Source organism: Euprymna scolopes, chromosome 29 (genome assembly GCF_053919585.1).
Source record: "Euprymna scolopes isolate OS-2025 chromosome 29, ASM5391958v1, whole genome shotgun sequence".
Taxonomy (NCBI): Eukaryota; Metazoa; Mollusca; class Cephalopoda; order Sepiida; family Sepiolidae; genus Euprymna; species Euprymna scolopes.
In genome coordinates, this window is record NC_136510.1 from 114,384,320 (window position 1) to 114,411,994 (window position 27,675).

The window sequence follows — 27,675 nt, forward strand, 5'->3', positions numbered from 1 at the left end:
GGGTTAGTGATCCAACCATTTTTCCAGCAATCTTAGCAACAGATTTGATGTATTTCATTTCAGATCCCGCATGATAGTCAGTCCCAGCCTTGTCAAGACAAGAGCCATTCATTTCAATTGGGGCCAGATGAGGGTCAGTGATTATGATGAAAGGAGAGAAGCTTGATTTTTGATCCATTAAAATTAACCAGCCACCTTTTTCCCCATTGCATAGCTCAGCATCTTGCCTTGATAGTTCCAAACCAGCTTTGAAACCTAGTAAGCAATGCCCATTTCTCTTCCCTGCAACCTCTTTTCTACAGAAGAGATGTTGCGGGGCTTTTGCTGTATCATTACTTTTCTGGCAAATGTTCAACTGAACTCCAATTTATGGCTCCCCCTTGCCAAACTTTCACAAAAAACCCACTCAACTAGCTACAATCACTATCAATAATTTCCCCCATTTTTTATCTGTACCTAAATCTAAACGCAGATTCCATGAACAAAATTTCTTTCCTAGAATTGACCGCATGTGGAACACTCTTCTATTGGATTGCTTCCCAACTGATTACATTATTGTAGCCTTCAAGTCCAATGTAAACAAGTTCTTGTTGAGCCATCCCTTTAAATAATCCAAATTCTACCCAATCTACACCATTAACGATTACTAAACTACCAAGTTACATTCATTAATCCTTATCCTCGAGTGTCCTTCAGGCCTTGATAAGTGGTGACTACCTCAGAAAAAAAAAGATATAATTAGTTTCAGCTCAAGACGAAGAGATCACATGATTTCCAAGTCCTAGCCATCTCGTCATTTCGATGGAAGGCAAACTCCATAGATGAATTACAAAACTTGGATTCAATTACATTTTTACTCTACTGGAATACGAAAATCAAATTTTTTGCTCATTTTTTTTTTTTTTTTTTTTTTGTTAAAAAATTGTTTTTTATTATGAAGATCTTCGAATTTTACTTGAAACCTTGTGAGCTTTTTCTCTTCATTGCAAGCCAGCTCAGTCATATTAATACAGGCACAGCGAATTCAACAAAGTGGTTGTCTCTCATCTTCATTCTATAATTTTAACCATTATGAGATGAACACTTTTATTCTAGTTTAAATATAGGTTCTTTTTCTTTTTTTTTTTCCAGAATTTCTCCGATAATAAAAGACAAAAATAAAGAATATCTGTATGATGCACATTCCTGCAACAAAACAAAAATATCATAATTTGCTGAAATAGTTTTATTTTTACAAAGAAAATCATTTTTAGGTTATTAATGCGAATTTATAGGCATTACAACATAAATCTCACAAGTTGGAATACTTGGGTTATCTCCCTTTGTTTTTGTTTATTTCGAATGTTTTCAAAATGGTGGACAAGACAGCCACTTTTCTGTTACTTATAAAATGTGATTTTCTTTGAAAATAAAACTACTTAATTCATGTGATTTTTGGAATATGATATTTTAGTTTTGTCACAGATACCTACATCACACAGATTCTTCTTTTATATTTTTTTTTTTTTTTAATATAGGGTGAATTGAGGACAAGAACCAAAATATTTAGAAAAAAAGGTTTAGTGGAATCTACCATTTCTCAATTATCGATTTAATATAATAATTGATAATGGTATAAACATTTTGATTCGTTTAATTATCTCCATTTTTTTAATTTTTTTATTTTTATTTTTTAAAAAAATTTTTTTTTACAGCCAAGACATTTCCTTTAATGATAAGCTTTTAATAAGTAATGAATCTGACGAGAATGATGAGAAAGGTGTTCCCTTGTGTCCAACCGAATATGTTCACAGCAAATTAGCCGTTTTGGAATATGAAGCCATTTATGACAATAAAATTACGGTAAACAGAATTCCCTTTTTTTTCCTTTTTTTTTCTTTTTTAAACGAGTATTAAAATCAGAAAAACACAATCACATGAAAAAAAAAAACCATAAATCACTTCCAATGCACACCAGAGATTAAATAAATAAAAAAAAAAAATAATTTTCTGGGGTCTGAAATTCTAGGAGCCTGAGTTTTTCTATATTCTGGAAGAATTGGAAAAGTTTCATGGTTTTTGTTACGTGATTTTGTTTTTCTTCTGATTTTATTAAAATTAGTTTATTACTTTTATAACATTTTTTTTTTTTTTTTTTAAGACAGAAGAGACTTGCAAAAGCAGTTTTTCTATAGGTGGACAAATCCTCTCCAACCTCTCCTATGCTGATGACATTCCTCTTGTTAATGAATGCATAAATAAACTTAGTTTTTGTTGATGTATTAGTTATGAATGCAAAGGAGATAGGATTAGAAATAAACCTAGAGAAAACAGAATGTATGTCTACAGCTAAATCACAGTTTAACCTAAACATGACTATTCACAGTAAACTCATCAAACAGGTCACCCAATTCATTTATTTAGGGCATAAACTGACTTTCTCCAGTGGTCACGAGATTACATTGAAACACAGAATCGGGTTAGGTTGGGCAGCTTTCCAAAAACAGCACCATTCTAAAATCAAAAAGGGTGCCAATAACTGTTGAAGTAAAATTTTATTTAATCTATGTCCTCCCAATAGTTTTATATGCTTTGATTGTATCACATGGACTAAACAACTAGCCAATCACATTGAGGTGTTTCAAAATTATGTAATGCATTTCATTACGGGACATCACCTGATTGAAAATAATCAAATATCCACCCTCCGTCAAACTACTTCCCTACCCCTTCTATTTGATAAAATCAAAAGTAAAATCCTTAAACTTTTTGGCCATGTCAAAACGATCAACCACTGGCCTCTTCAAAGTTATGCTTTGAGAATATGGTAGAAGCAGAGGAAAGCCAAGGAGAAGAGGGAGAGAAAATGTTTTGGGTTGGACATCTCTCAACAATTGGACATCTATCAACCAACTTGCCCTGGATTGGAAGTAATGGCGAAAAATAAGTCACATGGATTTGCAATCTGCACCAAGTGGAAGATGCAACTCATGATGAACATTATTTTATTTCTTTTCATCCATTTCTCCTTTTTGTTGCAGTTTCTTTAGCCTGCTCATCATGATAGTAAATGATTTTATTCAACAAACTTTCTACATTCATATTCTTGTATCATGTTAATATCGTTTGCTGTGAGTGCTTTATGTATTTTTTTCTTTTTTCATACATATGCCAACCAATGCATATTGTCATTGAGACCTACAGGGACTACTGTGATTAGGGGGAGGGACATCCTAAGTGGGGAAATTATACAGCAAGATATTTGTTCACATTACATTTAAATTTCTGCATCTTGATATAGTCTGGGAAACTGGGAGCAGGAAGAGTATTCCACAGGCAAGCAGTCCAAGGAGGAAGCTATTAGATTAGGAAGTTTTCTGGTATTTGAGAACCTTTGCATTGGAGAAGTAGAATTTTGCTATCAGTTAGGTTGGTTGGGGTTATTGATGTTGTGAGGTTATCTATCTAGTAAGTTCATCAGAGCGCATTTGATGGAAGTACTTGTAAAACATGACATGTTGCAATGATGAGACAGAGGATGAAGCTTGGTAGACAGTGTGGTATCTATTAGTTTACTCTGTCATACAACAATATTGTGAGCATCAGCACACGGTGGGCTGGAGTGTAGAAATTGCCTAGAATTAGACATCCATCAAACATGGATATTTTTGTGAAACTAGAAAAAAAATTCCAGTTCAACTAAAAAAATTAAGTTAAAAACTCAACTTCATGAAGGATATTGAGCTTTTGAAGATTGGCCGTACATTGTTTTCAAAATTACTTTATATTCATCTATTTTATAGATGTCGCCTTTTACCAATTAAATTATAAAATTACAAAACTGTGCTCAATTAACCAATTTTTTTTCTCAGCAATGCATAAGTATATATTTATTAAATTTAATCATTTTTTTGACTTCAGACTCTTCAAATGTAAAAAAAAAAAAATATTTGGTTAAAATTTTTTCCAATTTATGAAAATTTAACCAAAAATTCAACATTTTTTTTTTCTTGCAAAAATTTGATGGAAAATCACAAAATTGTCAAAATGCCAGATTAACTCTAGATTTTATTTTCTGAAAATATAAACCTGAATTCAAAACGTATCTAAATCTGACTTGAGGCAATTAGAAAAATCGAATTTTATACAGAAGTTTTAATCCCGACAACATTGATATATTAGGCTTCTAAGGAGTAATTAAGCCTAGATATTAAACTATTTCCAATATTCCATACTGTAGCATTTGGTATATCCTCATTTTTTTTTTTTTTTTTTTTTTTTTTACAATACAAACAACACATTGTCATTGATGTGTAAGGTTTATAGAGCCATGCTAAGTGGGGAGTTGTGTAGCAAGATATTTGTTTACATTATATTCAAATTTCTGCATGTTGGTGCAGGCAGAGAAACAGGGACAAGGAGAGAATTCCAAAGGTAACTGATCTGTAGAAAGAAGATATTAGATTAGGAAATTTTATGGCATCTGAAGATATCTATAGCGAAGGGGTGGGATTTTGCTGCTAGTCAAATTGATCAGTGGTAGTTATGTTGAGGGTGGGGGTACAAGTGCAGTAAGCTCATTGGTGCACATTCCATAGAAGTACTTTTAAAATAAGAACAGAGATACTACATTTCAACAATGGGACAGGAGCTGTTGAGAGTCTGATCTTTTGTCAAAATCTCAAATGAAACTCAACACTGTTAACGCATGTGTACAGGGTGGAACGATAAAAGTGTCGCCCTAAAGAAAACAGCACAACTTTCTTTTAAAACTTGAAAAAATCAATTCAGGTAACTTGGTTATGTAGTAGAGCTGACAATGTAGCCACCTTCAGCCTTCATCACCACCTCGATGTGGGTCTGGAACTGGGAGCATGCTTTTTCCACAAGTGCCAGCAGGAGCTCGGCAAATACTTGGTGGATGGTGGCGATCATGTTGGTGATGTTCTCAATGTATGACCAAACAAAATAGTTCAGCAGGTTCAGGTCGGGGGAGGAGGGGGCCAGTAAGAGAAGGGTACAAAGTCGTAGCACTCTTCTGAAGCCTGGATCTCTTTGGAATTGGAAGGTGGTGCCAAGTCCTGCTGCCACACCTACGGTATGCCAACAGCCACCTGATTGCACCAGGGGGTCACCACACACTTCAGCACATCCAGGTACACTTTGGTGTCGACTTTCAAGCTGACTTTAAAGATAAGAGGTGGCCTGGTGTGGCCGTCACTTGAAACCACACCAAAGACCATAACCGTGGCTGGAAACTTTTTTATTACCCTGCCCGCATCCCTATTATCTGGATTTGCATTTTGAGGATGTTTGCAATGGTCCTGTTGTCATAACTTGGATCAGTAGAAAGCAAGAGTTGTACAGCGGTGCATCTCTGATCTCGCTCGTTGAACATTGTGTCACTTTCAGACATAATAGAAAGCTCCTATCGCTCTTGGGATTTGTACACAACTGGCCAACTAATAGATGGTCTGCAACAACAAAACTTTTCTAGGGCAGCAATTTTATCATGCTACTGTATTTGTAAAAATAATGACTCTCGCTTATAAATATGGAAATACATGAAGAAAAATGTTAAGTTATCCTTGATGATAATGTTTTGAATGATTTCTTTCAGTTGGCTCTCAAGAAAAAATGTCAGGAGTTTGAGGAAAATGAAAAAAACCTGAACATCAAAACGTCATTGGAATTAGAAGCTTTATACAAACAGGAAGCTATTAGAGATGCGTGTAGATATGAAGAGCTGAAGGCTCAACAAAAACAACTGTAAGTAAATCAATTACTTTTGTCTTATTTTATGACATATTTGGAAGGACCCTTTTTAGGGTTCGCATTTGGTGAACAATTATTTTGGAAACTGTTTTAGGTTGAATAGTTACATGTGAGAGAACGATAGAAATGTTAGATGATACAAATAAAATGAATCCAAAAAACATTTCGAACACAAAAAAGATATTTTATGTTCGAAATAGATTACGGAGATAAGAAAACATAGTTTGTTTTTTTTTATACAGAACATAAGGGATTCATTAGCTGAGAATATTAGAAAATATGAATAATTTAAGAAATGTAAATTATCCATGAAAAATCAAAACTTCCTCATTTCATTTCAAAAAGTTGCATTTGATTAAAAGTTATTAATAATAATCGATGTTCATTTGTTTTTATTGCATAAAGTTCTGTGAGAAATGTTAGGAGTTTATGCATTTGTTTTTGATGAGCAGATGATAATGTGAAGGAGTTAATGAGTTGCGTGTGCGTGCGTGTGTGTGCGCCTATGACTGCATGCACATGTGTTAAGAAACGCTCTCCCAATGCCTGACAGAGAAGTGAGGGAAGCTGACGTAAAGCAGATGTTAGCTCTGCCATGGACTTTGGCTTAAACTTTTTATTGAAGGAAAAATCTGGCCTGTTGTGCATTCAGGTTCAATCAAAACATCAAATTTGATAAATTCACAAAAATTCATTGGATTTGCTTAAAATGGTTTTTATTTGGTTTTATTAATTCAGATGAGTGAATGCATCTAGCTGTATACGCAGAAACAAGTTTAAGCATTTTCATTTTGGATACTAAACAGTAAACTTGGTCTCTACATTTATCAACTCTTTTCGTGTTTCAAGTCATTTTGGCATAATTTTTTAAGTTTTTAGTGCCTTCGATTATTTATTTCTGCTGGAAATGTTTTTAATGCATATAAATGATTTATAAGTTTGTAGTGATTTGGAATACAAAATTTAACCCGTGCAAATATTGAGTGTATAGGGAACAACACTATCTGTTCAGTTCCCGTCGGTACAAGAGTTACTTCCCTTGGCATAAAGAACACCCCAGTTTTCTGTTTTGTTGTTATTTCTTGGTTATTCATAATATTATTTACAAATGAACAATTGCGCCTCAAATCTGCACCAATATTGTCATACTCTCTTTTCTGCCTGCCTTTCATACTCTTTCTTTTATTGTCTTCTCAAAAGGCATCCATTTAAACAACTGTAGTTGACATCATTTGATGTCAACATTATTGTAAATGCTTGTGATTGTCCACTTGAGAGAAATTGGAAAAACAAAAAAAATGTTGATAAATGGGTGCATCACAAATTTAACGACAACCAGAAAAAACGCCATTATGAAGTGTCATCTTCCCTTCTTTCATGCAACAAGAACGACTTGGTTGTCGTAAAGAACGACAACTAACGATGCTCAGTTCAATGGTTAGATGCTGAAGAAGCTCCACGGCACTTCCCAAAGCCAGAATTGCATCAAAAGAAAGTCATACTGACTGTTTGGCGGTCTGCGACTGGTCTTATCCACTACAGTTTTATGAATGCAGGCGAAACCATTACGGTGGAGGAGTACTGTCAAGAAATGGATGCAATGCATCAGAAACAACAGTCAACATTAGTCAACAGAAAAGGCCCAATTCTCCTCACAACAATGCCCGACCGCATGTTGCTAAACCGACCCTGCAGAAGTTAAACAAATTAGGATATGAAACTCTGCCTCATCCACCATATTCTTCAGACTTCTCACCTATCGACTACCACTTTTTTAAGCATCTCAACAACTTTCTGCACGAGTAATGCTTCAAAAACCTAAACGATATCATAGTCACCAGAACGGAAGATTTTTGTGCTACGGACAAGAACTTTGTCAACCTGATAGATACTCATGACAGAAAGAAAATATGGTACATCAAAAATTATGTAAATTGATCAGTTTTATTTTTATAAAGAAAATCATTTAAAAGTGAATTTGAGTTTTTCTAATGTCCCCCTCCCCATGTTAAGAGTGGCTTTCTAAAATCTAGCAAGTTTGAATTATTTGGAGTTATCTCCCGTGTTCTTTCAGACTGTTTTCAAGCTGGTGTCACAGTATTGTCACTGTTTGTTTAGCCACAAAATTTTATTTTCTTATTTAAAAATAAAACTACTTGATCAAATTACATGATTTTTGGTGTATGATATTTTCTTTTTGTCATGAGTATGTACATAATACAAATTTTTCTTTCTTTTTGTTTTTTACGGAGAGGAAGGGAACTCTGGACAAGCACCCTGTTTTTCAGTGCGTTCCTTCCTCCACTGCTGATTTCTTCACAACACTCATCATTATTTTTTTGTTTTTTCAGCACATCGATATCTTGGCACGATTAATTTTTGATATTCTAGACCTACACCACTATTGTCATTTCTTGTTTCGTATTCTTACACTAAAGATGGAGGATGTTGAGAAAATTGTTATTTTCTGGGTGCACCTGTAACTACGGAACTGTAAAAGTTTTTAGATTTTCATGAAATTTATGTGAGCATGGAGATCTGCTTGTCCTTTTTGTCGGTATTTTGTCTCCCCACAAGTTACTACTGATAGTGATGCGGCACACACTTGAGGCGGGTTAAACCTGCTTCCTCCTCATCAACTTTGTGTCTCACAAGTTAGACACAAGATTGGTTTTTAATATGTGGAAAATCTATCCCTCCCCTTTCCCCAACAAGGGGCACTCTGAATTATAACAAAAGTAAATAATGCCTCAGTCTTTCGATGAAAACAAGTATCAGAACAGATACTACATTTTATTCCATATAAAAGATAATTATATTTTTCTGTTTGTTTTCTATGAAAACTAGCCTGGGTGTTTGGAGGTGGGTTTTTTTTTTTTTTTTTTTTTTTTGCGTGTACAGTAATCAATGAGATAGTATTGTAGTAATCATTAGTATTGGGGGTTTTGATAAAGTGTCTTACTTAAGGGGGCGGTTTGTCAGGAGTTTGTTTATGTTGGACTTGAAGACATCCAAGTTGTAGTGAGGTGGGAAACAGGCAAGCGTCAGAGAGTTCCACTGGCGTGCAGTTCTAAGAAAGAAGCTTTGCTCATGGAATCTACATTTGGATTTAGGCACAGATAAAGAGTGGGGAAAATTATTGACAGTAGTTTCAGCCAGACGGGTGTTTATCGTGAAAGATTGGCGAGGGGGGGGGAGGGATTGGAGCTCAGACGAGCACCTGCCATAGAAATAACGATAGGTGTGAGTTGAGCAAAGAAAAAAAAAAGTGGTAGTAGGCAGGCAGGTAGGCTCAAACCCATACCACGAAGGAGGAAAAGAATGTAAAAAAAAAAACTCTGACGTCTTTGCTGTTGCATCCATCGCCAAACTGGAAGTGGCGAAGGTTTAAATAAAGGCTAGTCAATCGAAAAGAGGGGATGACTTTTGAAAATATCGTCGAAAAAAGCGACCCCTCCCTGTAGAAAAGTGCCCAGTTGAGGGTGAAGGAATTAATGTTTTTAGCCAATTTTTCAATATTTGTCGTCCAAAGGATCGAGTTTCAAAACGATACTGATCTGTGAAAATCCGTCACCTCTGTCAAAAGTTTTAGGCAGACATACAAACATACATACATACATTTAAACAGACAGGTGAGATTTATATTATAGATGAATATGGCTACAACAAATATGATTTATAGTTGTGTTATGTCCGTGAAGGGCCATAAAGCCAACAAAAAACATAAAACGTAAATTTAAATAAAGAATCTGATTATATCACACGATGTTGACAGCATAATTTGAGCTAAATTTATGGTTTACTCTTAAAGCATTATATATTCACATATATATATATATATATATATATATATATATATATATATATATATAATGTTTCTTTTTGAGATGAGGATTGATTATTCATATTATTTGCATTCTTCAGCCTGCTGTTTTCATCTTGGGTATTATTCTCACAATTTTCGATCGATGTAATCTCCAACATTCTTTAAGTGTATCTTTCTGTCGAACTCTGGTATCTGTACGGAATGTTTAAAGAGGCAGCTGGTTACTTTTAACGCATCTAAAACCAAGCTTCTATCCTTACAGCGTCAATGCAATTCTCTACCTATATAAAAGCCAGGTACGGCCAATGATGGAGTACTGTTGCCACATCTGGGCTGAAGCTGCTAAAAGCAGCTTATCCAGCCTTGACAGGGTTCAAAACAGACTTTGTGGCTTAGTGGGGGATGCCCTTTTCTCTTCCCTGTAACCTCTTTCTCACAGAAGAGATGTTGCGAGCCTGTCTCTGCTTTATCATTATTTCCATGGCAGGTGCTCGTCTGAGCTTCAATTTATGGTTCCTCCTCACCCAACTTTCACGAAAAACACTTGTCTAGCCAGAACTACTACCAATAGTTTCTCACACTCTTTATCTGTGCCTAAACCTAAATGTAGATTCCATGAGCAGAGCTTCTTTCTTAGAACTGCACACCTGTGGAACTCTCTTCCGTTGGCCTGCTTCCCAGCTGACTACAATCTGATTGTCTTCAAGTCCAATGTAAACAAGTTCTTGATGAACCGTCCTATGTAATCCAACTTACAAAAATCCCACTACCCATGTTAAAAACACTATAGTCACATTGACTATTGTATACCCATTAACCCTTATCCTTGAGTGGCCTGCAGGCCTTGACAAGTGGTGATTCCTGTGTAAAAAAAAAAAAAAAAAATCCTTTTATGTAATCCACAGGGGTTGCATGCTCTTTCTGTCAGCCATGACTAAGTAGAAGTCCCAAGTAATTCACAGTTGTATTTTTGATTGTCACTCGCACTGAAGATTGAACCTTTAACCTCCAAAAGAGTGTAATTTTACAACTGAATTTTACCAAGTACTTTATCCATTAGACCATGAATCCTTTATCCACTATACTAATGTATACTTATCAAAAAATTCTATTGTGCATCTAATAGGTGGTTGTGAATCAGATGTTCTTTTTTTTTTTTTTTTTTTTAAAAGAAATCTAGTGGTATGCATACAGCTATATGAAAAAAGATCAATAAGGAAGTGTGGATGTGGGGGACAAAAGGAAGTATGACAAAACAAAGGGGGAATAGGTTTATCAGCAGAACAATAAAGGAAGTTGTTCACCGGGGTAGACAAAAGAAGCTGAACAAGATTGTTAATCCAGGTGTGGCAGACAAAAGATCAGACATAAAAAGTATATATATTTAAAAGTTAATGGGTGGGTGGTTTTAGATGTAGCCGTGGATTTTGCGACAGTCTTTTTGACGTTTAGGAACAGTCTTGGTTGTATGACAGTTGAGGTCAGTTGCGAGTTGGGACAGTTGCAAGCAGATTGTGACTTAGAGCAGGTCAGTAGAGCTTTGAAAGATCGAGATAAGCTGATATCAACTGACAAACTCTGCCTCAACAGAAAACCTAAGATATGAATGTGAGTGCTTGAAACATAGTTTCCCACGATGGTGTCTCGCACACACATGCAATGTACAATGAATTTTTAATGAAAATGTATGAGTCTGTGTTTTCTTATGTTTCTTCAATGTTATTTTATTCTTATACTTGTGAACTCGTATGCATCGCTTTGACAGCTGTCAGTGTGAGTGAAAGACACCAACATGGCCAATAGAGAAGACAAAGAAATTCCCAGAAACAGGGTTGACGGTCAGTTTGTCAAGCGAGGACTATGTGGGTTTATCACGTGGATATTTCTTGTACTTCAATACCTCATGTATTACGATCAACTGAGAATAATTTGAATATATTCATTGTATTTAACTCATCATATTCCGTTCAACGTTCATTTTATATGCAGCATGTATTGACAGCTTTTAGAAATTGATTTCCAAACTAACCTATTTCTGACCAGGTGTTTATTTATCCCTTTTTCTTGTTCATTTTTATTACTTCTTCCCTCTATGAACTGGACCTGCTACTTTAACTGTTTACATCTACAAGTTCAAGAATTTTCACCTATTCTTTTCAATGTGCCCATACCACTGAAGTCTCCTGTTCAGTAGATCTCTCTATTGTCCAAATTTAATATTTCTCTAAAGTCATCAAAACTATACGGCATAATCACATTGACATATGGATTCTCATTAGATAAAAAAAAAAAAAAGTATTAAAAAAAGCGCCAGGAATTTTCATGTAAGCTTTCTGACTATTGGTCAGCTTAAAAGCTAATAAAGAAATAACTGTTTTTGTGAATGTCCGTGATCAATGTTGATGAGTTGATCTGTGATCAATGTTGATGAGTTGATCTGTGATCAATGTTGATGAGTTGATCCGTGATCAATGTGGATGAGTTGATCCGTGATCAATGTTGATGAGTTGATCCGTGATCAATGTTGATGAGTTGATCCGTGATCAATGTTGATGAGTTGATCCGTGATCAATGTTGATGAGTTGATCCGTGATCAATGTTGATGAGTTGATCCGTGATCATGATTGGCAAATGTGAAAAATCCATAATTATGTGTCATGACTTTTTTGATGATTCTTGTATAAATTTGTGATTCGTGTCAAATATTCTTTTTGTAAATTTTTTTTTGTAGAGTTGAAGAAGGAGAGAAATATCAGAAAGAACTCCGGGAACAACATATCCATCATAATGAGGTAATAGTCATCATATGCTCGTCAATATTTGGTTATTTTTGTTGTTCATGTAGAAGAAAGCAGTGAAAAGGAATCTTGAAAACTAAACATGTTAATCCAAGCAGAATTACCTTTATTTTTTTTTTTTAATTTTCAAATGTATTATCTTTTTCTTAACTAAGCCTGTTTTAAAAAAAAAAAAAAAAAAAAAAAGTTAATTTTTTATTTTTTAATCTAAGGGAGACAACTTCTATAAGATATTATCTCGCTAAAATTAAATTACATGGTTAAACTAAGACGGACATATAACAAAATAAAAATAATGAAACTAAAAATATGCATTATTAATTCATCAAAAGTTCAAACACAAGGAATGTAATAAAATATAAATTCCTTGTTTTTAAATATTTAATTAATTAATAATGTTTTTAAATATTTAATTAATTAATAATGTTTTAAATATTTAATTAATTAATAATGTTTTTAAATATTTAATTAATGTTTTTAAATATTTAATTGATTAATAATGTTTTTAAATATTTAATTAATTAATAATGTTTTTAAATATTTAATTAATTAATAATGTTTTTAAATAATTAATGTTTTTAAATATTTAATTAATTAATGTTTTTAAATATTTAATTAATTAATGTTTTTAAATATTTAATTAATTAATGTTTTTAAATATTTAATTAATTAATGTTTTTAAATATTTAATTAATTAATGTTTTTAAATATTTAATTAATTAATAATGTTTTTAAATATTTAATTAATTAATAATGTTTTTAAATATTTAATTAATTAATAATGTTTTTAAATATTTAATTAATTAATAATGTTTTTAAATATTTAATTAATTAATAATGTTTTTAAATATTTAATTGATTAATAATGTTTTTAAATATTTAATTAATTAATAATGTTTTTAAATATTTAATTAATTAATAATGTTTTTAAATATTTAATTAATAATGTTTTTAAATATTTAATTAATTAATAATGTTTTTAAATATTTAATTGATTAATAATGTTTTTAAATATTTAATTAATTAATAATGTTTTTAAATATTTAATTAATTAATAATGTTTTTAAATATTTAATTGATTAATAATGTTTTTAAATATTTAATTAATTAATAATGTTTTTAAATATTTAATTAATTAATAATGTTTTTAAATATTTAATTGATTAATAATGTTTTTAAATATTTAATTGATTAATAATGTTTTTAAATATTTAATTGATTAATAATGTTTTTAAATATTTAATTGATTAATAATGTTTTTAAATATTTAATTGATTAATAATTTAAGTTTTTTTAATTTTATTTTCGTATTTATTAATGCCATATCTATATCAAGCATCTCTATATCTATATAGTCAACTAACATACTTCCTAACTCCCAGCGTGGCTGCTACCGGAAGTAGTGACAAGGCAAATCATTTCCTTCACTTTTATTGTTCTTCAGTATTTCTATTGTGAAATGATTTATTGAAATATAATATAAAAAACGGACATTATTGAAAAATATACAATAAAAATTAACAAAATTATACAAATAAAAATAACACAATTAGTATTTTTGATAACAAACGTTAAAAAATATTTTTTATTTGAAATTTTATAAGAAACAGGTTTATGAAATTATAAAAAAAAAATTTTTTATTTTAAAAATAAAAAATTATTTGAATTTATATAATATGTTTTTGCTTATATAAAAATGAAATTATTAAAATCAAAATAACAATATTTCAAACGTAAAAAAAAATGTATCCGATACATAATACTCACAAAATAGTTTTAAAAGATTTTTAAAAAATATTTTCAGTAATTCTTAAAAAAAAAAAAAAAAATGTTTTCAATAATTCTTTAAAAAAAAACAACTAATTACAATAATTCTTTAAAAAAAAATAAGACTAAAAAAACTTTTCAATGATTATTAAAAAAAAAACATCAGAAAAACTTAATACAAAAGAGTAAATGCACCGGGGAGATATAGGCATTAGAGAGAAAAAAAGCAAAGGAACTGATTTGCCTAGTTACTGCTTCCGGTAGCAGACATGCTGGAAGTTAAGAATATGTTAGCTGACTATAATCCGATAATTTCTAAGGAAAGTCTTCTTGAATAACAAAAAATAACAAGCGTCTATTTTTATTCTTACATCAAATCCTTATGGATGATATACAAGTATAGTGACCTGTTATTTTGCTATCTAATTTACATACGTCTTTATGGTATGTACAATGACACTATATAAATTATCTGAAAAGTGTCTTTAAATGCTCACAAAGAAATATTAATGATTCATTCATTATGGTTAACAGAACCAAGAGAAATGCATGAATAATTAAAAAGAAGACAGGTGACATATTCAGTTAATTATGAAATACCTCAAATCAGACTTTTTTTAAAACAGAACTAAATTTTACCATGTATTTTATGTTATTTAAATATTTTACCATGCATTTTATGTTATTTAAATATTTTACCATGCATTTTATGTTATTTAAATATTTTACCATGCATTTTGTTATTTAAATATTTTACCATGCATTTTGTTATTTAAATATTTTACCATGCATTTTATGTTATTTAAATATTTTACCATGCATTTTATGTTATTTAAATATTTTACCATGCATTTTATGTTATTTAAATATTTTACCATGCATTTTATGTTATTTAAATATTTTACCATGCATTTTATGTTATTTAAATATTTTACCATGCATTTTATGTTATTTAAATATTTTACCATGCATTTTATGTTATTTAAATATTTTGGAAAAAGCCTTAAGGAAACAAATGTTGATTAACTCATCGCTAGTATAATAGATTATATATTAAATCTTTAATTAAAACAATAGTTTTTTTTTTTTTAATCAGTTTTACTGTTTACGTATGTCAGATTAAGGTACGACTGCTAACTGCTGCTGATTCTCTATTCAATCAGTCTCAAGCAACCTTGGATTCTCATTGTCGTATTCAGTCAATCTGGAACTGTCAGCTTGAACTTTTTGAAATTTTTAGGATTTTATTTGAAAAAAAATAAAACTGATTTAGTTATAACTTTCAGTCGTAAAGATTATATGAAATCAGTTTATTTTCTTGGTTCATACCTAAAAACATATCAGAAATTAACTTTCAACTTTTTTTCTTTAATTAAAACTTTTTTCTTTAATATTTCCTTTTAAGTCTGAAAAAAAATTGTTTACTTAAAAAATATTTAGACTAAATCTATATCTATAAAAGTGAGAATGTGTGTATGTATGTGAGGACACTTCTCAACCTATATACTCAACAAATCTTTGATCTACAGACTTGAAATTTGGCATATAGGGTATTCAGACATGTGGAAAACTTTTTAATCAGTTTTCATTAGGAAAAAAAAAAGGGCTGCTAAGGGGTTAAAATTGAAAACTTGGTATTTGGGCATCCTCAGATTTTTATTTATTTGTCAATTGTTTCACGAATGTGCATGTGCACTCGTGTGCATGCTCTGGATGCCTATCCGCAGCAATGACCTCGGAAAACACTGCACATCGACCAACTCATCCATGCTGATCGGCAGATAACGGTGAATGAAATGCATGTAGAGTTGAATGTCGGTGTTGGTGCACTGAAAACGATGTTATCATCCCTAGGATGGAGCAAAGTGTGTGCTAGGTGGATTTCATGAATGTTCCTGCAAAATCAAAGGAACATCAATGGGATGTCAAAACTGTTGAATCAATACAAAATCAAAGGTGATACATTCTTGAACGCATCATCACTATGAGCCGGAGTCCAAATGGTAGTTGACGGAAAAGCACCACTCGTGTTCTCCAGGAAAGAAGTTCAAGATGCAGACATCTGTAGACAAAGTGTTGTGCACCATCTTCTGAGACAGGAATTTTTTTTTTTTTTTTTTTTATTTTATTCAATTTTCACCCCAAACAAGGCACAGTGCCACTTTGAAGCAGGGGGCTACTATCAGGGACTTAATTAGCGGGGTCATTATGAAGGGAGATGAGTAGAAAGATGTTTGTTAACATTACACTTGAACTTCTGCATATCATTGCAGTTGGGAAAGCAGAATCCCGGAAGGGAGTTCCAAAGACCCGCAGTTCTGGGGAAGAAACTATTGGAGTAAAAGGCTTTCTTGCACCTAGGGATCTCTACTGTAAAGGGATGAGACTTAGTAGCTTGTCGGGTTTGTCGGGGGTAGTTACGTCGGGGAGGTACAAGTGTTTGCAGTTCGTCAGAGCATTCACCATTGAAGTATTTGTAGAACAGACAAAGGGATGCAACATCTCGTCGATGGGACAGAGGCTGAAGCCTAGATGACAGTTCAGGACCTATCAGGTTGGCGACTCTCTTTTGAACCCTGTCCAGGAGCGAGAGACAAGAAGCAGATGCACCAGCCCAGATGTGACAACAGTACTCCATACATGGGCGAATGGTTGCCTTATAGAGGTATAGGATACTGTCAGGCGTAAGTAGTTTTCTAACACAGTAGAGGGAGCCAACCTTCCTTGCAGCAGTCTTGGCAATGCTCTCAATGTATCTATTCCAGTTCATATTCCCTGTAAACGTTAGGCCGAGGAGTTTAAAAGAAGTACTTTCAGGTAATGTGTTCTTGGCCATTGCTATTGGTGGTAGAGAAGGTTTCTTGTAGTTATTGAAGGAAACAAGCTTTGTCTTAGCAGCATTGAATGTGACCAACCATTTTTGTCCCCATTCCACTACGGATTGGAGGTCATCCTCTAGCGTTTCAGCCATTTCCTGGGATATGTGTTCATTTGTTTTCCCCTCATATCTGTTATAGAGAGTGGTGTCATCGGCAAATATACCCATCTCCGAAACAATTTCATCAAGGAGGTCGTTTATGAATATCAGGAATAATAGAGGTCCAAGGATAGACCCCTGAGGTACTCCCGCATTTATGTCGTATTGTTTGGATGTACGACCGTCGAGGACAACTTTGATTTTTCTATTACTTAAGAAGGATTTAATTACATTATGAATTCTTCCAGTGATTCCATATGATCTAATTTTCCTTAGAAGACCATCGTGCCATACCCTGTCAAAAGCCTTAGATATATCGAGGGCCGCCGCTCTACCCTCCCCTGTTTTATCCAATGAACGGTATATACGTTCAGAAACTACAGTTAAGATATCTGCTGTTGAACGGGTTTGCCTGAATCCATATTGTTTGTCAGTCAGGAGTTTAGCAGCTGTTAGGTGCTGGACTAGGGCTTGATTAACTAAGGACTCAAATATTTTGGCGAAAAGCGGGAGGAGGCTAATGGGGCGATAATTTAGTGGGTCAGTTCTTTCACCAGAATTCTTGAAGACTGGTACCACATATGCGGTTTTCCAGCAGTCGGGAAAACAAGATTCGTTAAGGCATTTATTGTAAAGTTTGGACAAAACTGGAGCAACCTCAGCAGAGCATTTTTTTAATAGCACAGCCAGGATGAGATCTGGTCCACATGCTTTTGAGGTGTCTAGGTTTTTTATAATAGCATGTACCTGAGAAGGGGTGATTTTCAAATCGTCTAGTGAGGCGTCTGTTCGCAGAGGAAAATCAGGGAATGAGTGGTGTACCGAGTTCAGTGTGGAGTTTGAGGCAAACCGACTGGCAAGCAGATTAGCCTTGTCAGTTGCCGTGCAAGCAACCTCATGATCGTTTGATAGTGGGGGAATAGTTGACTGTCCATTATTTACTACGCTGTTGTAGATTTTCCAAAAATCCCGGGTTCCTAATTTCTGTGCTTCGATGCGTTTTCTGGTGGTTTCAGAGTAATCTGTCTTAGCTGTCTCTATCACTCTCTTACAATTATTTCTAGCTTCTATAAACTTCTGTTTATTTGAGCTGGACTTATGTCGGTTGAATCTGCGGAACGCATGCTGCCTTTGACAAATGGTAGCTGCACAAGCAGAAGTAAACCATTGGGGGGAGTGGGGCTTGCTATAGAATTTCCATGCGGGAACATGTGCTTCAATAGCAGTTTTGAACCATTCAGTGGTCTCATTTGCACACTGTTCCGCTGGAAGAGTAAAGATATTTTGCCATGGGGCATCTCTGATGAGCTCCCTGATGGCTTCCCAGTCAGCCTTTTTGTAATACCTCGTTGTTTGTTTGGAATGGTGTCATCTTCCTGGATTTCTTGAAACCAGGGTTGATTATTAACTCTGATTGTTACGTTGAAACGTTGATGGCCAGGATTGCTTGTGTAAGGCCAGAGGAAAGGGAAACATTCCGTTTGCAACACAACAACACAAGTTTAAAGACTATAGAATGTATGACAAAATTCGGGTGGACGGTGCTGTCTCACCCACCATATAGTCTTGACCTGGCATCATCAGACATCCACTTGTTCGGACCTCTGGAGGACGCATTACATGGGTAGCATTACCTCTAGAACAATGTTGTAGTTGTGACAAAATGGATTATCTTGGCAAGTGCTGATTTTTATGGAGAATGATGGTGACTATCTAGAAAAATAAATTCTGAGGTACAAAAGGTTGCTCATTTTAATGATGCCAACCCCATCTTCATAGCTTTTGAACTTTTGGAATTAAAAAATAGGAGGCATTACTTTTGGGACAACCCATGTAGTAAAAAAAGAGAAATACCAATCAAAATTAAAAAAGGAAATGATCTGAAATTTGGACAAAAAAATTATTGACAATTCAATTTCAGCAAATTATTAAATTTCCCCCAGTTTTCAAAGAAAAAAAAAAAAATGACAATCAGATTAATATTGAAAAAAAAAACTTTAAAAGAATAGTTGTGTCGTTGCTATAATTGCCTCTTTTATTTTCCTTTTCTTCATCCTTAGCTTCAACCAGAACTTGCTCCCATACTTACGAAACTGTTTAAATGTTGCCTTAAGTAGAAGTGCTTTCCAACACCCTGGAAAACCTCATCAGTATGCCCTGTATTTAAGAACTCAGGTGATAAGTCATCTCCCTCTCAGTACAGACCAATAAGTCTCCTGTGTGTCATGAGGAAGTTGCTGGAATCCATATTAAATAGAGAAATAGTCAACCACTTCAGCAGAAATAACCTTCTTAGTGACACGCAATATGGTTTCCGTTCTGCAAGATCTACTGCAGATGTGCTAATGGTTATATCACATAGGATTAGTGAATCTCTTGACAAAGGCTTCCTTTCCAGGGCAATTGCTCTTGGCATATCAAGGTATGGCATAAAGGCCTGCTTCACAAGATCTCCAGCTATGGTATAACTGGAAATATTCTCTCTATCATTAAATCATTTCTCTCTGATAGGCTTATAAGAGTAGTGGTTGATGGACAAAAATCAGAGGCCTGCAATATTAATGCTGATGCATTTTGTTGTCATGGCTCAAGTTAACTGCATCGCATGTCAAGGTGGTCTGCCCACGCTGATCAGCAGTTGTGTCCTTGGTATACTTCAGCCATTCACATTTTTATCAACGAACAAATGTAGTGGTTAGCTACAAGTTCCAAGTCTGTTTTTATTATCTGTATCCAAATCTTCAGTTGGCCGAAATTTATATTCGATTAGAAGAGTCTGTATCTATCTGTTGGGCTGTGTTAAGTTTAAAATTGTATTTACATCATAAAACACTCAGATTGAATGAACATATTTCATGAATGGATGCTTTTTTTTTTTTTTTTTTTTTCCAGACTGCAATTTCTAAATTCCAAGAAGCAAAGTTAAAAAGAAAACAATTAGAAGAAGCTGCAAAAAAAGACAGGTAATCATTTTTTCTTCCTAAATTTCTTAACAATCATGCACATGAATTGAAAACTGTATCCGTCATGTTTTTTTAGCAACTGACCTTTGCGATCCCAATTCTTCGATATTTACTAAACCTGAAACTTGAATCCATTCTTTTCTCATGTCTGGTTCAACATCTATTTTATATACTGACATGTGTTAAGTGGCGTTTGGAAATTGACTTCTAAATTAGCTAATCTCTGGACAGGTCTTCATTTATCCCTCTTCCTCTCAATTCCATCCTTATGACTTCCTTTCATGTTTTACTTGTCATTCCACTTCCAATGAATTCTGATGTCTAAACTATTCTACATCTTTTGACCTCAAAACTTGCGTCTTTTCTTTCGATGTGACGAAACCAACTGAAATATTTTTACTGATTTATTCTGCGCGTGTTTGAAACTAGCATTTCTGGATGTCTGTGATGCGTATGTTTGAAGATAATATTTCTACAATTCTGTGACGTGCATGCGTGATTGAAAATTGCGTTTTTGTCACTTAACGTGTCAATTGCTTGGTCACATCTTAAGAATTGATCCGTTTTTCTTTCCGCATAAAAATGCGACCTTTTAAAGAAGCAGTCAAAAAACTGAAAATGGTTTTAAGAGGTTGTAAACGAAACCTTTCAAAATTAAAGATATTTTATTATTGACTGTACAAATGACAACCCACCTCATTTTACGATCAAAAATAATATTTTTTATACAATGTTTTCTTTTTTGATTTGAACAATTTTCCTTTTAATTTTAATTTCTTTTGTATTTTCTTTCTAATAACAATATTCTTTTCAATAAAAAACTTGTTAGTGTTTTTGAAAAAACAAAAAAATTAATTCAGCAAATTTTGGCAGTTCATATAACCTGTCTAAAATGTGCCAATGATATCGGTCATAATTCTGCATAAATGCCAAAGTTTTAAACATAATATTTTACCATTTAATGAAAAGTAACTGAAATACCTGTCGTTAGGTGTCATCATAATAAGTGATTCAGTAGGTGTGTCAGAAAATTTGTGAAAAATATTGAATAATTCCACCCCGTCTTTCCAAGCTTATAACTCCTCGAAAAATGTAATTCAAGCCCTAATTTTTTTTTCAATTAAAGGGGCAAGGACCAAGGTTTCATTTAAAAAAAAAAAACGTTTTTTTTTTTTTAAAAGAAAAAGGTTTTAAAAAAAAAAACGTTTTTTTTTTTTAAAAGAAAAAGGTTTTAAACTTTGGACTTTACAGGTAAATTTCTAAAAAAACACTACTTTTTTTTTGTTTTAAATTTGAATATATTATTTATTGATCATTTATCTTCAATTTGTGATATATAACACTTTGGTGAGTAAATTAATTATTTACTTTTTAATAGACATTTCAAAATGGGAGGCGTGAAATCATTCGACCCCCTGTCTTTCCAAGCTTATAACTACTCGAAAAATGTAATTCAAGCCCTAATTTTTTTTTTCAATTAAAGAAGAAAGGACCAAGGTTTCATTTAAAAAAAATAACAAAAGAAAAAACAAACAACGTGGTTTAAAAAAAAAAATAAGGTTTTAAACTTCGGACTTTACAGGTAAATTTCTAAAAAGCACTACTTTTTTTTTTTTAAATTTAAATATATTATTTATTGATCTTTTATCTTCAATTTGTGATATATAAAACTTTGGTGAGTAAATTAATTATTTACTTTTTAATAGACACTTGAAAATGGGGGGGGGGTGAATTTAAAAAAAACCGTTTGTTTAAAATATATTCGGTTTATTGGAAAGAGCATAAAATTTCACATTGACATTGAAAATATCGTAAAAATTGAATCAATAGAAAAATTTAGATAGATTTTTAAAGTTTAAAAATTGAAAAATACTGAACTCGTAAAATTCATTTAATTTCATTAGTTTAAAAAAAAAAAAAAAAAATTCTATTACTTTTAAAACAACTTTATTAGTTTATTTTGGAAGTATAATCCATAAAGAAAATAAACAACCCACTTTTAACAGAGAAATTACCAGTTTTTTATATTTTATTTGCAGTTTCGTGTTAAGGGTGTCAAATTCCTACAAAAATTCTGATACACCTAGTGATTCAGCATCAAAATTGAGATATTGACATTAAAAAGCAAAAAAAAAAATATTAACATTAAAAAGCAAAAAAAAAATATTAACATTAAAAAGTAAAAAAAAAAATATTAACATTTAAAAAGTAAAAAAAAAATATTAACATTTAAAAAGTAAAAAAAAAATATTAACATTTAAAAAGTAAAAAAAAAATATTAACATTTAAAAAGTAAAAAAAAATATTAACATTTAAAAAGTAAAAAAAAAATATTAACATTTAAAAAGTAAAAAAAAATATTAACATTTAAAAAGTAAAAAAAAAATATTAACATTTAAAAAGTAAAAAAAAAATATTAACATTTAAAATGTAAAAAAAAAATATTAACATTTAAAATGTAAAAAAAAAATATTAACATTTAAAAAGTAAAAAAAAAATATTAACATTTAAAAAGTAAAAAAAAAATATTAACATTTAAAAAGTAAAAAAAAATATTAACATTTAAAAAGTAAAAAAAAAATATTAACATTTAAAAAGTAAAAAAAAAATATTAACATTTAAAAAGTAAAAAAAAAATATTAACATTTAAAAAGTAAAAAAAAATATTAACATTTAAAAAGTAAAAAAAAATATTAACATTTAAAAAGTAAAAAAAAAATATTAACATTTAAAAAGTAAAAAAAAAATATTAACATTTAAAAAGTAAAAAAAAAATATTAACATTTAAAAAGTAAAAAAAAATATTAACATTTAAAAAGTAAAAAAAAATATTAACATTTAAAAAGTAAAAAAAAATATTAACATTTAAAAAGTAAAAAAAAAAATATTAACGTTTAAAAAGTAAAAAAAAAATATTAACGTTTAAAAAGTAAAAAAAAAATATTAACATTTAAAAAGTAAAAAAAAAATAACATTTAAAAAGTAAAAAAAAAATATTAACATTTAAAAAGTAAAAAAAAAATATTAACATTAAAAAGTAAAAAAAAAAATATTAACATTAAAAAGCAAAAAAAAAATAACATTTAAAAAGTAAAAAAAAAATATTAACATTTAAAAAGTAAAAAAAAAATATTAACATTTAAAAAGTAAAAAAAAAATATTAACATTTAAAAAGTAAAAAAAAAATATTAACATTTAAAAAGTAAAAAAAAAATATTAACATTTAAAAAGTAAAAAAAAATATTAACATTTAAAAAGTAAAAAAAAATATTAACATTTAAAAAGTAAAAAAAAATATTAACATTTAAAAAGTAAAAAAAAATATTAACATTTAAAAAGTAAAAAAAAAATATTAACATTTAAAAAGTAAAAAAAAAATATTAACATTTAAAAAGTAAAAAAAAATATTAACATTTAAAAAGTAAAAAAAAAAAATATTAACATTTAAAATGTAAAAAAAAAATATTAACATTTAAAAAGTAAAAAAAAAATATTAACATTTAAAAAGTAAAAAAAAATATTAACATTTAAAAAGTAAAAAAAAAAATATTAACATTTAAAAAGTAAAAAAAAAAATATTAACATTTAAAAAGTAAAAAAAAAAAATATTAACATTTAAAAAGTAAAAAAAAAAATATTAACATTTAAAAAGTAAAAAAAAAAAATATTAACATTTAAAAAGTAAAAAAAAAAAATATTAACATTTAAAAAGTAAAAAAAAAAAATATTAACATTTAAAAAGTAAAAAAAAAAAATATTAACATTTAAAAAGTAAAAAAAAAAAATATTAACATTTAAAAAGTAAAAAAAAAAATATTAACATTTAAAAAGTAAAAAAAAAAAATATTAACATTTAAAAAGTAAAAAAAAAAAATATTAACATTTAAAAAGTAAAAAAAAAAAATATTAACATTTAAAAAGTAAAAAAAAAATATTAACATTTAAAAAGTAAAAAAAAAAAAAATATTAACATTTAAAAAGTAAAAAAAAAAAAAATATTAACATTTAAAAAGTAAAAAAAAAAAAAATATTAACATTTAAAAAGCAAAAAAAAAGTAACAAAAATTAATCATCCATATTATTTGGATTATTCACAACATCGTTTTCATTTTAAATGTTATGCGCATTATGTTTCTGTTGATGTTACATTTGACCTTCTTACTGAATTGTGACGTAATGGATGAAGTACTTGGTAAAAACAGTTGGTAAATTACATTCTTCTGGAAGTTGAAGAAAATTGAAAGGAAAATAGTTTTTTGATAGCAATTTTTTTTATGATTTGGAACATTAAAAACGTTCTTTTTAGCTTATTTCCTTTTCAACCTTATTTTAAGGTTAACCGGAGGTGAGTTCGGATTTGGTCATGTTTTTGTTGGAATGTTTGCAGATGTTATATAGAGGTTTCATTTTTATTAAGAGGGATGTTGATGTACTCAGAGAGTTGAGAGAAGTTGTAAGAGGAATGTTGTAAGAGACTTAGAGAGATTGTTCATGTTAGGAGAGATTGTTGTATATTAAATGTTCATTCTTTTCTTGTGTAGAAGAAGAAACTCTTTGAGTGAAGGGATAGTGTTCAGACAGTTCGGACATTGTGTAGACATGATGTAGATTCTCATTGTGGATATGAGAAGTCGAGATGTGTATGAAACGACATTTTATAACACAAATAAATAATACAATTTCACTTTACCTTTTCGTAAGAATAATAAGACAAGACGAGCTTTACAAAACACATGATGGTTTATTTCGTCACGACCGGCCGTTTCCATCACCAAGAATTCAAAGTCTCACATTTTAGTTTCAACGTGACGTCTCGCTCCCTAGACGACTGCCTCCCTCTGAGTTTTCTCACTGACTAACTCTGAAGTTTTTTTCTCTATTCCTAGAACTTTCTATTTTCCGTGACGTCATACACATGTTAAAACATGTGCCTTCTTTCACGTGTTTTGGACATACGTGTCCAAAACTTTTCCTATTTCTACAAAAGGAATTTTAACCTATATTCAATATGTTAAAAACATTATCTTATAAGCTGCATTCTTTCAATTTAAAATTTCATAACAAACTTGAGAGTTCACATTCTTTCCTTGAAATATTTATCGATATTCTAAACAAATGTTTGTTTTACATTTTTAAATTCTCACACGTAATCTATTTCTAAACCTAGATTACGAGGTTTGAATTTCGCCTATGCTATTTCATTTTCATTTTAAACTAAATTCTCCATTTTTATCTTTACATGAAAAAGGGACAGCCCTTATCATGTAACATAGATAAGTATTTTGTTTTTTTTGTTTAACAAAATTCAAAATTTGATTTGAAAACTGCACCATCTATCAAAACGTGACTAGATTCATATTAACGACTTTAATCGAATTTTCTGTAATGTTTTTATTGTTGTAATTTTTATTTGCTAAGCGTTTCAGCACCTTCCGATGGTTGATGTAACTTGCCACAGAATATGCTAATAATAATGTGGTTTCTCTTCAAAATTTTTAAACCTTTTTAAAAAATTTCTTTATTTTAGGGAGATGAAACTTGAACAACTTCGAGAACAACAAAAGAAAATCTTATTAAGTTGTAAAACTTTTTCGCATATGCGATCTCAATGTGAACAAATGGCATATTTGTCGGACAAAATAAACAAACCTCTTGAACATGTCACCAAACTGAACCAAATGTCAACGGCAATTCTGAATCAAGCAGAAAGTACTGGTGGCGCCACCAATGAACATCTCAATGAAACCATTAGTATCGCTGAACAACTAGAGAGCATCAATGCAAAAATGAAGCAAATTATTGGTAAGTAAACCATGAACTTTTTAAAAAACTTTTGTTCATCACAAATAAGGTATATTGCAACTAAAATTTAAGAGGCTACTATGTTTTGAATTATTTCTGGGGAGGGGGTAACCTAGATAAGGAACTGGATAGCAGGATGTTTTCACATTACATTAAAATTTTTACATCTTGTTGCAGTCTGGTTAACAAGGAGAAGAATTTCAAAGTAGGTTAAAAATCTTGGTTTTGATGTTCTTTGTTAATCGTGCATATGCGAACGGTCGTTTCGTCGTAAAAAACTAAATTTGTAACCTGATAACAATATATAGCGTGTTCGTTTACGAACTTACGTTTTGCACCTAGCGCGTGGCATTTTTTTTTTCTTTTTATAACACAATAGGATGACATCCAAATCTCGCGTTCTTTTATTTAATTGTATTTTACGACTGGACAATGCTACCCCGTCCCCCATCCCCCGCTAATTCACCAATAAAAGATCTTTCGCCATTTCACTCTCTTTGTGCTTTTGTTGTAAATGCCTTCCCCGGGTTGATTGATCACATTACATGTTCTTTACTTTCGTTTCTGTTACCATAAATGTTAAAATTGACTTGTTCAATGATCTTCCTACTTTTAGCCAATGCCATTCAATATCTTACACTTATTTGAATGTCTGATTTATTTCTTTATTTACAGAAGAGGCTAATAAAAAAGTCAAACAACAACAACAGCAAAAACAACAACAACAACAACAAATAGCTGCCCAGCAGCAGCAGCAACAACAACAGCAGCAACAACAGCAGCAGCAACAACAAAATAATGTTCCACAAAATCCTCCGACCGCCTCTGTCGAATCCGTGACATCCGTAGGTTTTTAAGTTTCTCATTATTTTGCATTATGAAAAATTCTTTGATTAAAAAAAAAAGATTTTTTTTTTTTTTTTTCATTAACTCGGTGGAATTTGTGCTGTGACAAAAATTTATAATATTCAGGAACATGAGTTTCCCGCACATTTAAACAAATTTTTTTACAGAATTCCGTCTTTTTTTTATTCGGCAAATTTCTACTTAAATAGATAGAGCCTTCTAGAGATGTGAGTCTCCACTTTTTAGTCGAAAGTTTTTTTTGGTTTTTTCCTCTGAAATCATGGAAGCCTTTATTCTTTTTTTTTTTTATATTCTTTTTTTAATTTCTTCTGTTTTTCTTTTCTTTTCTCTGCCTTATTTTGACTTTTCTTTATAACAGTTCTCTCTAAAAACTGAAAATAAGTTTACTGTGAGATTCAAAATAATTCATGAAGAGGGTAGGGGAGTTGGATGATTTTTATTTCAGTCAAGTTTTTTCCTCTCTGCAATTTTGATGTTCGTAAAACTGAAATTGTTTAGTAAAACGCAAAAAATAATTAAATCGAGCAGAATTTGATGATCAGGAAGTTGACAGGAAATCTGTTTTTCATTTATTTTCTAAAGTTGAGTCGCCACTGAATTTTTCCATCAGATTTGTTTGAGATTCTCATACTTTGAGCATCACAATCACACAAACATTTTTTAATTTTTTGTTAAAATGTTCAAGTTTTGCAGATCACTTGCTAATCACTATGCAAATAAATATTTTCCTTACAAACTAAACGCTCAAAAACATGGCAAGATACAGAATAATTAACACTTGATGACTTATAAATTAAAATAAGTATAATTTATATAAAACTATAAAAAATTAGAATGAAATTTTCTGACTCGTGTGTAAACAATTTGTAAATTTTTGTTCATTTTTTAACAAGCAAGGATATCCGGTGTTGCAGTTGGACA

At 30.8% G+C, this 27,675-nt stretch overlaps 1 protein-coding gene across 1 annotated transcript in view; it reads left to right on the forward strand.

The window, feature by feature from the left end:
- The window catches only part of LOC145252826 (uncharacterized), a 64,588-nt gene that overhangs the window by 10,120 nt on the left and 26,793 nt on the right, over window positions 1–27,675 (forward strand). The window contains exons 3-8 of the mRNA XM_080112799.1: window positions 1,695–1,842; window positions 5,600–5,748; window positions 12,312–12,372; window positions 20,015–20,085; window positions 25,613–25,887; window positions 26,563–26,732. Coding sequence (XP_079968925.1) covers window positions 1,695–1,842; window positions 5,600–5,748; window positions 12,312–12,372; window positions 20,015–20,085; window positions 25,613–25,887; window positions 26,563–26,732 — 874 coding nt within the window. The remainder of the gene's footprint in view (window positions 1–1,694; window positions 1,843–5,599; window positions 5,749–12,311; window positions 12,373–20,014; window positions 20,086–25,612; window positions 25,888–26,562; window positions 26,733–27,675) is intronic.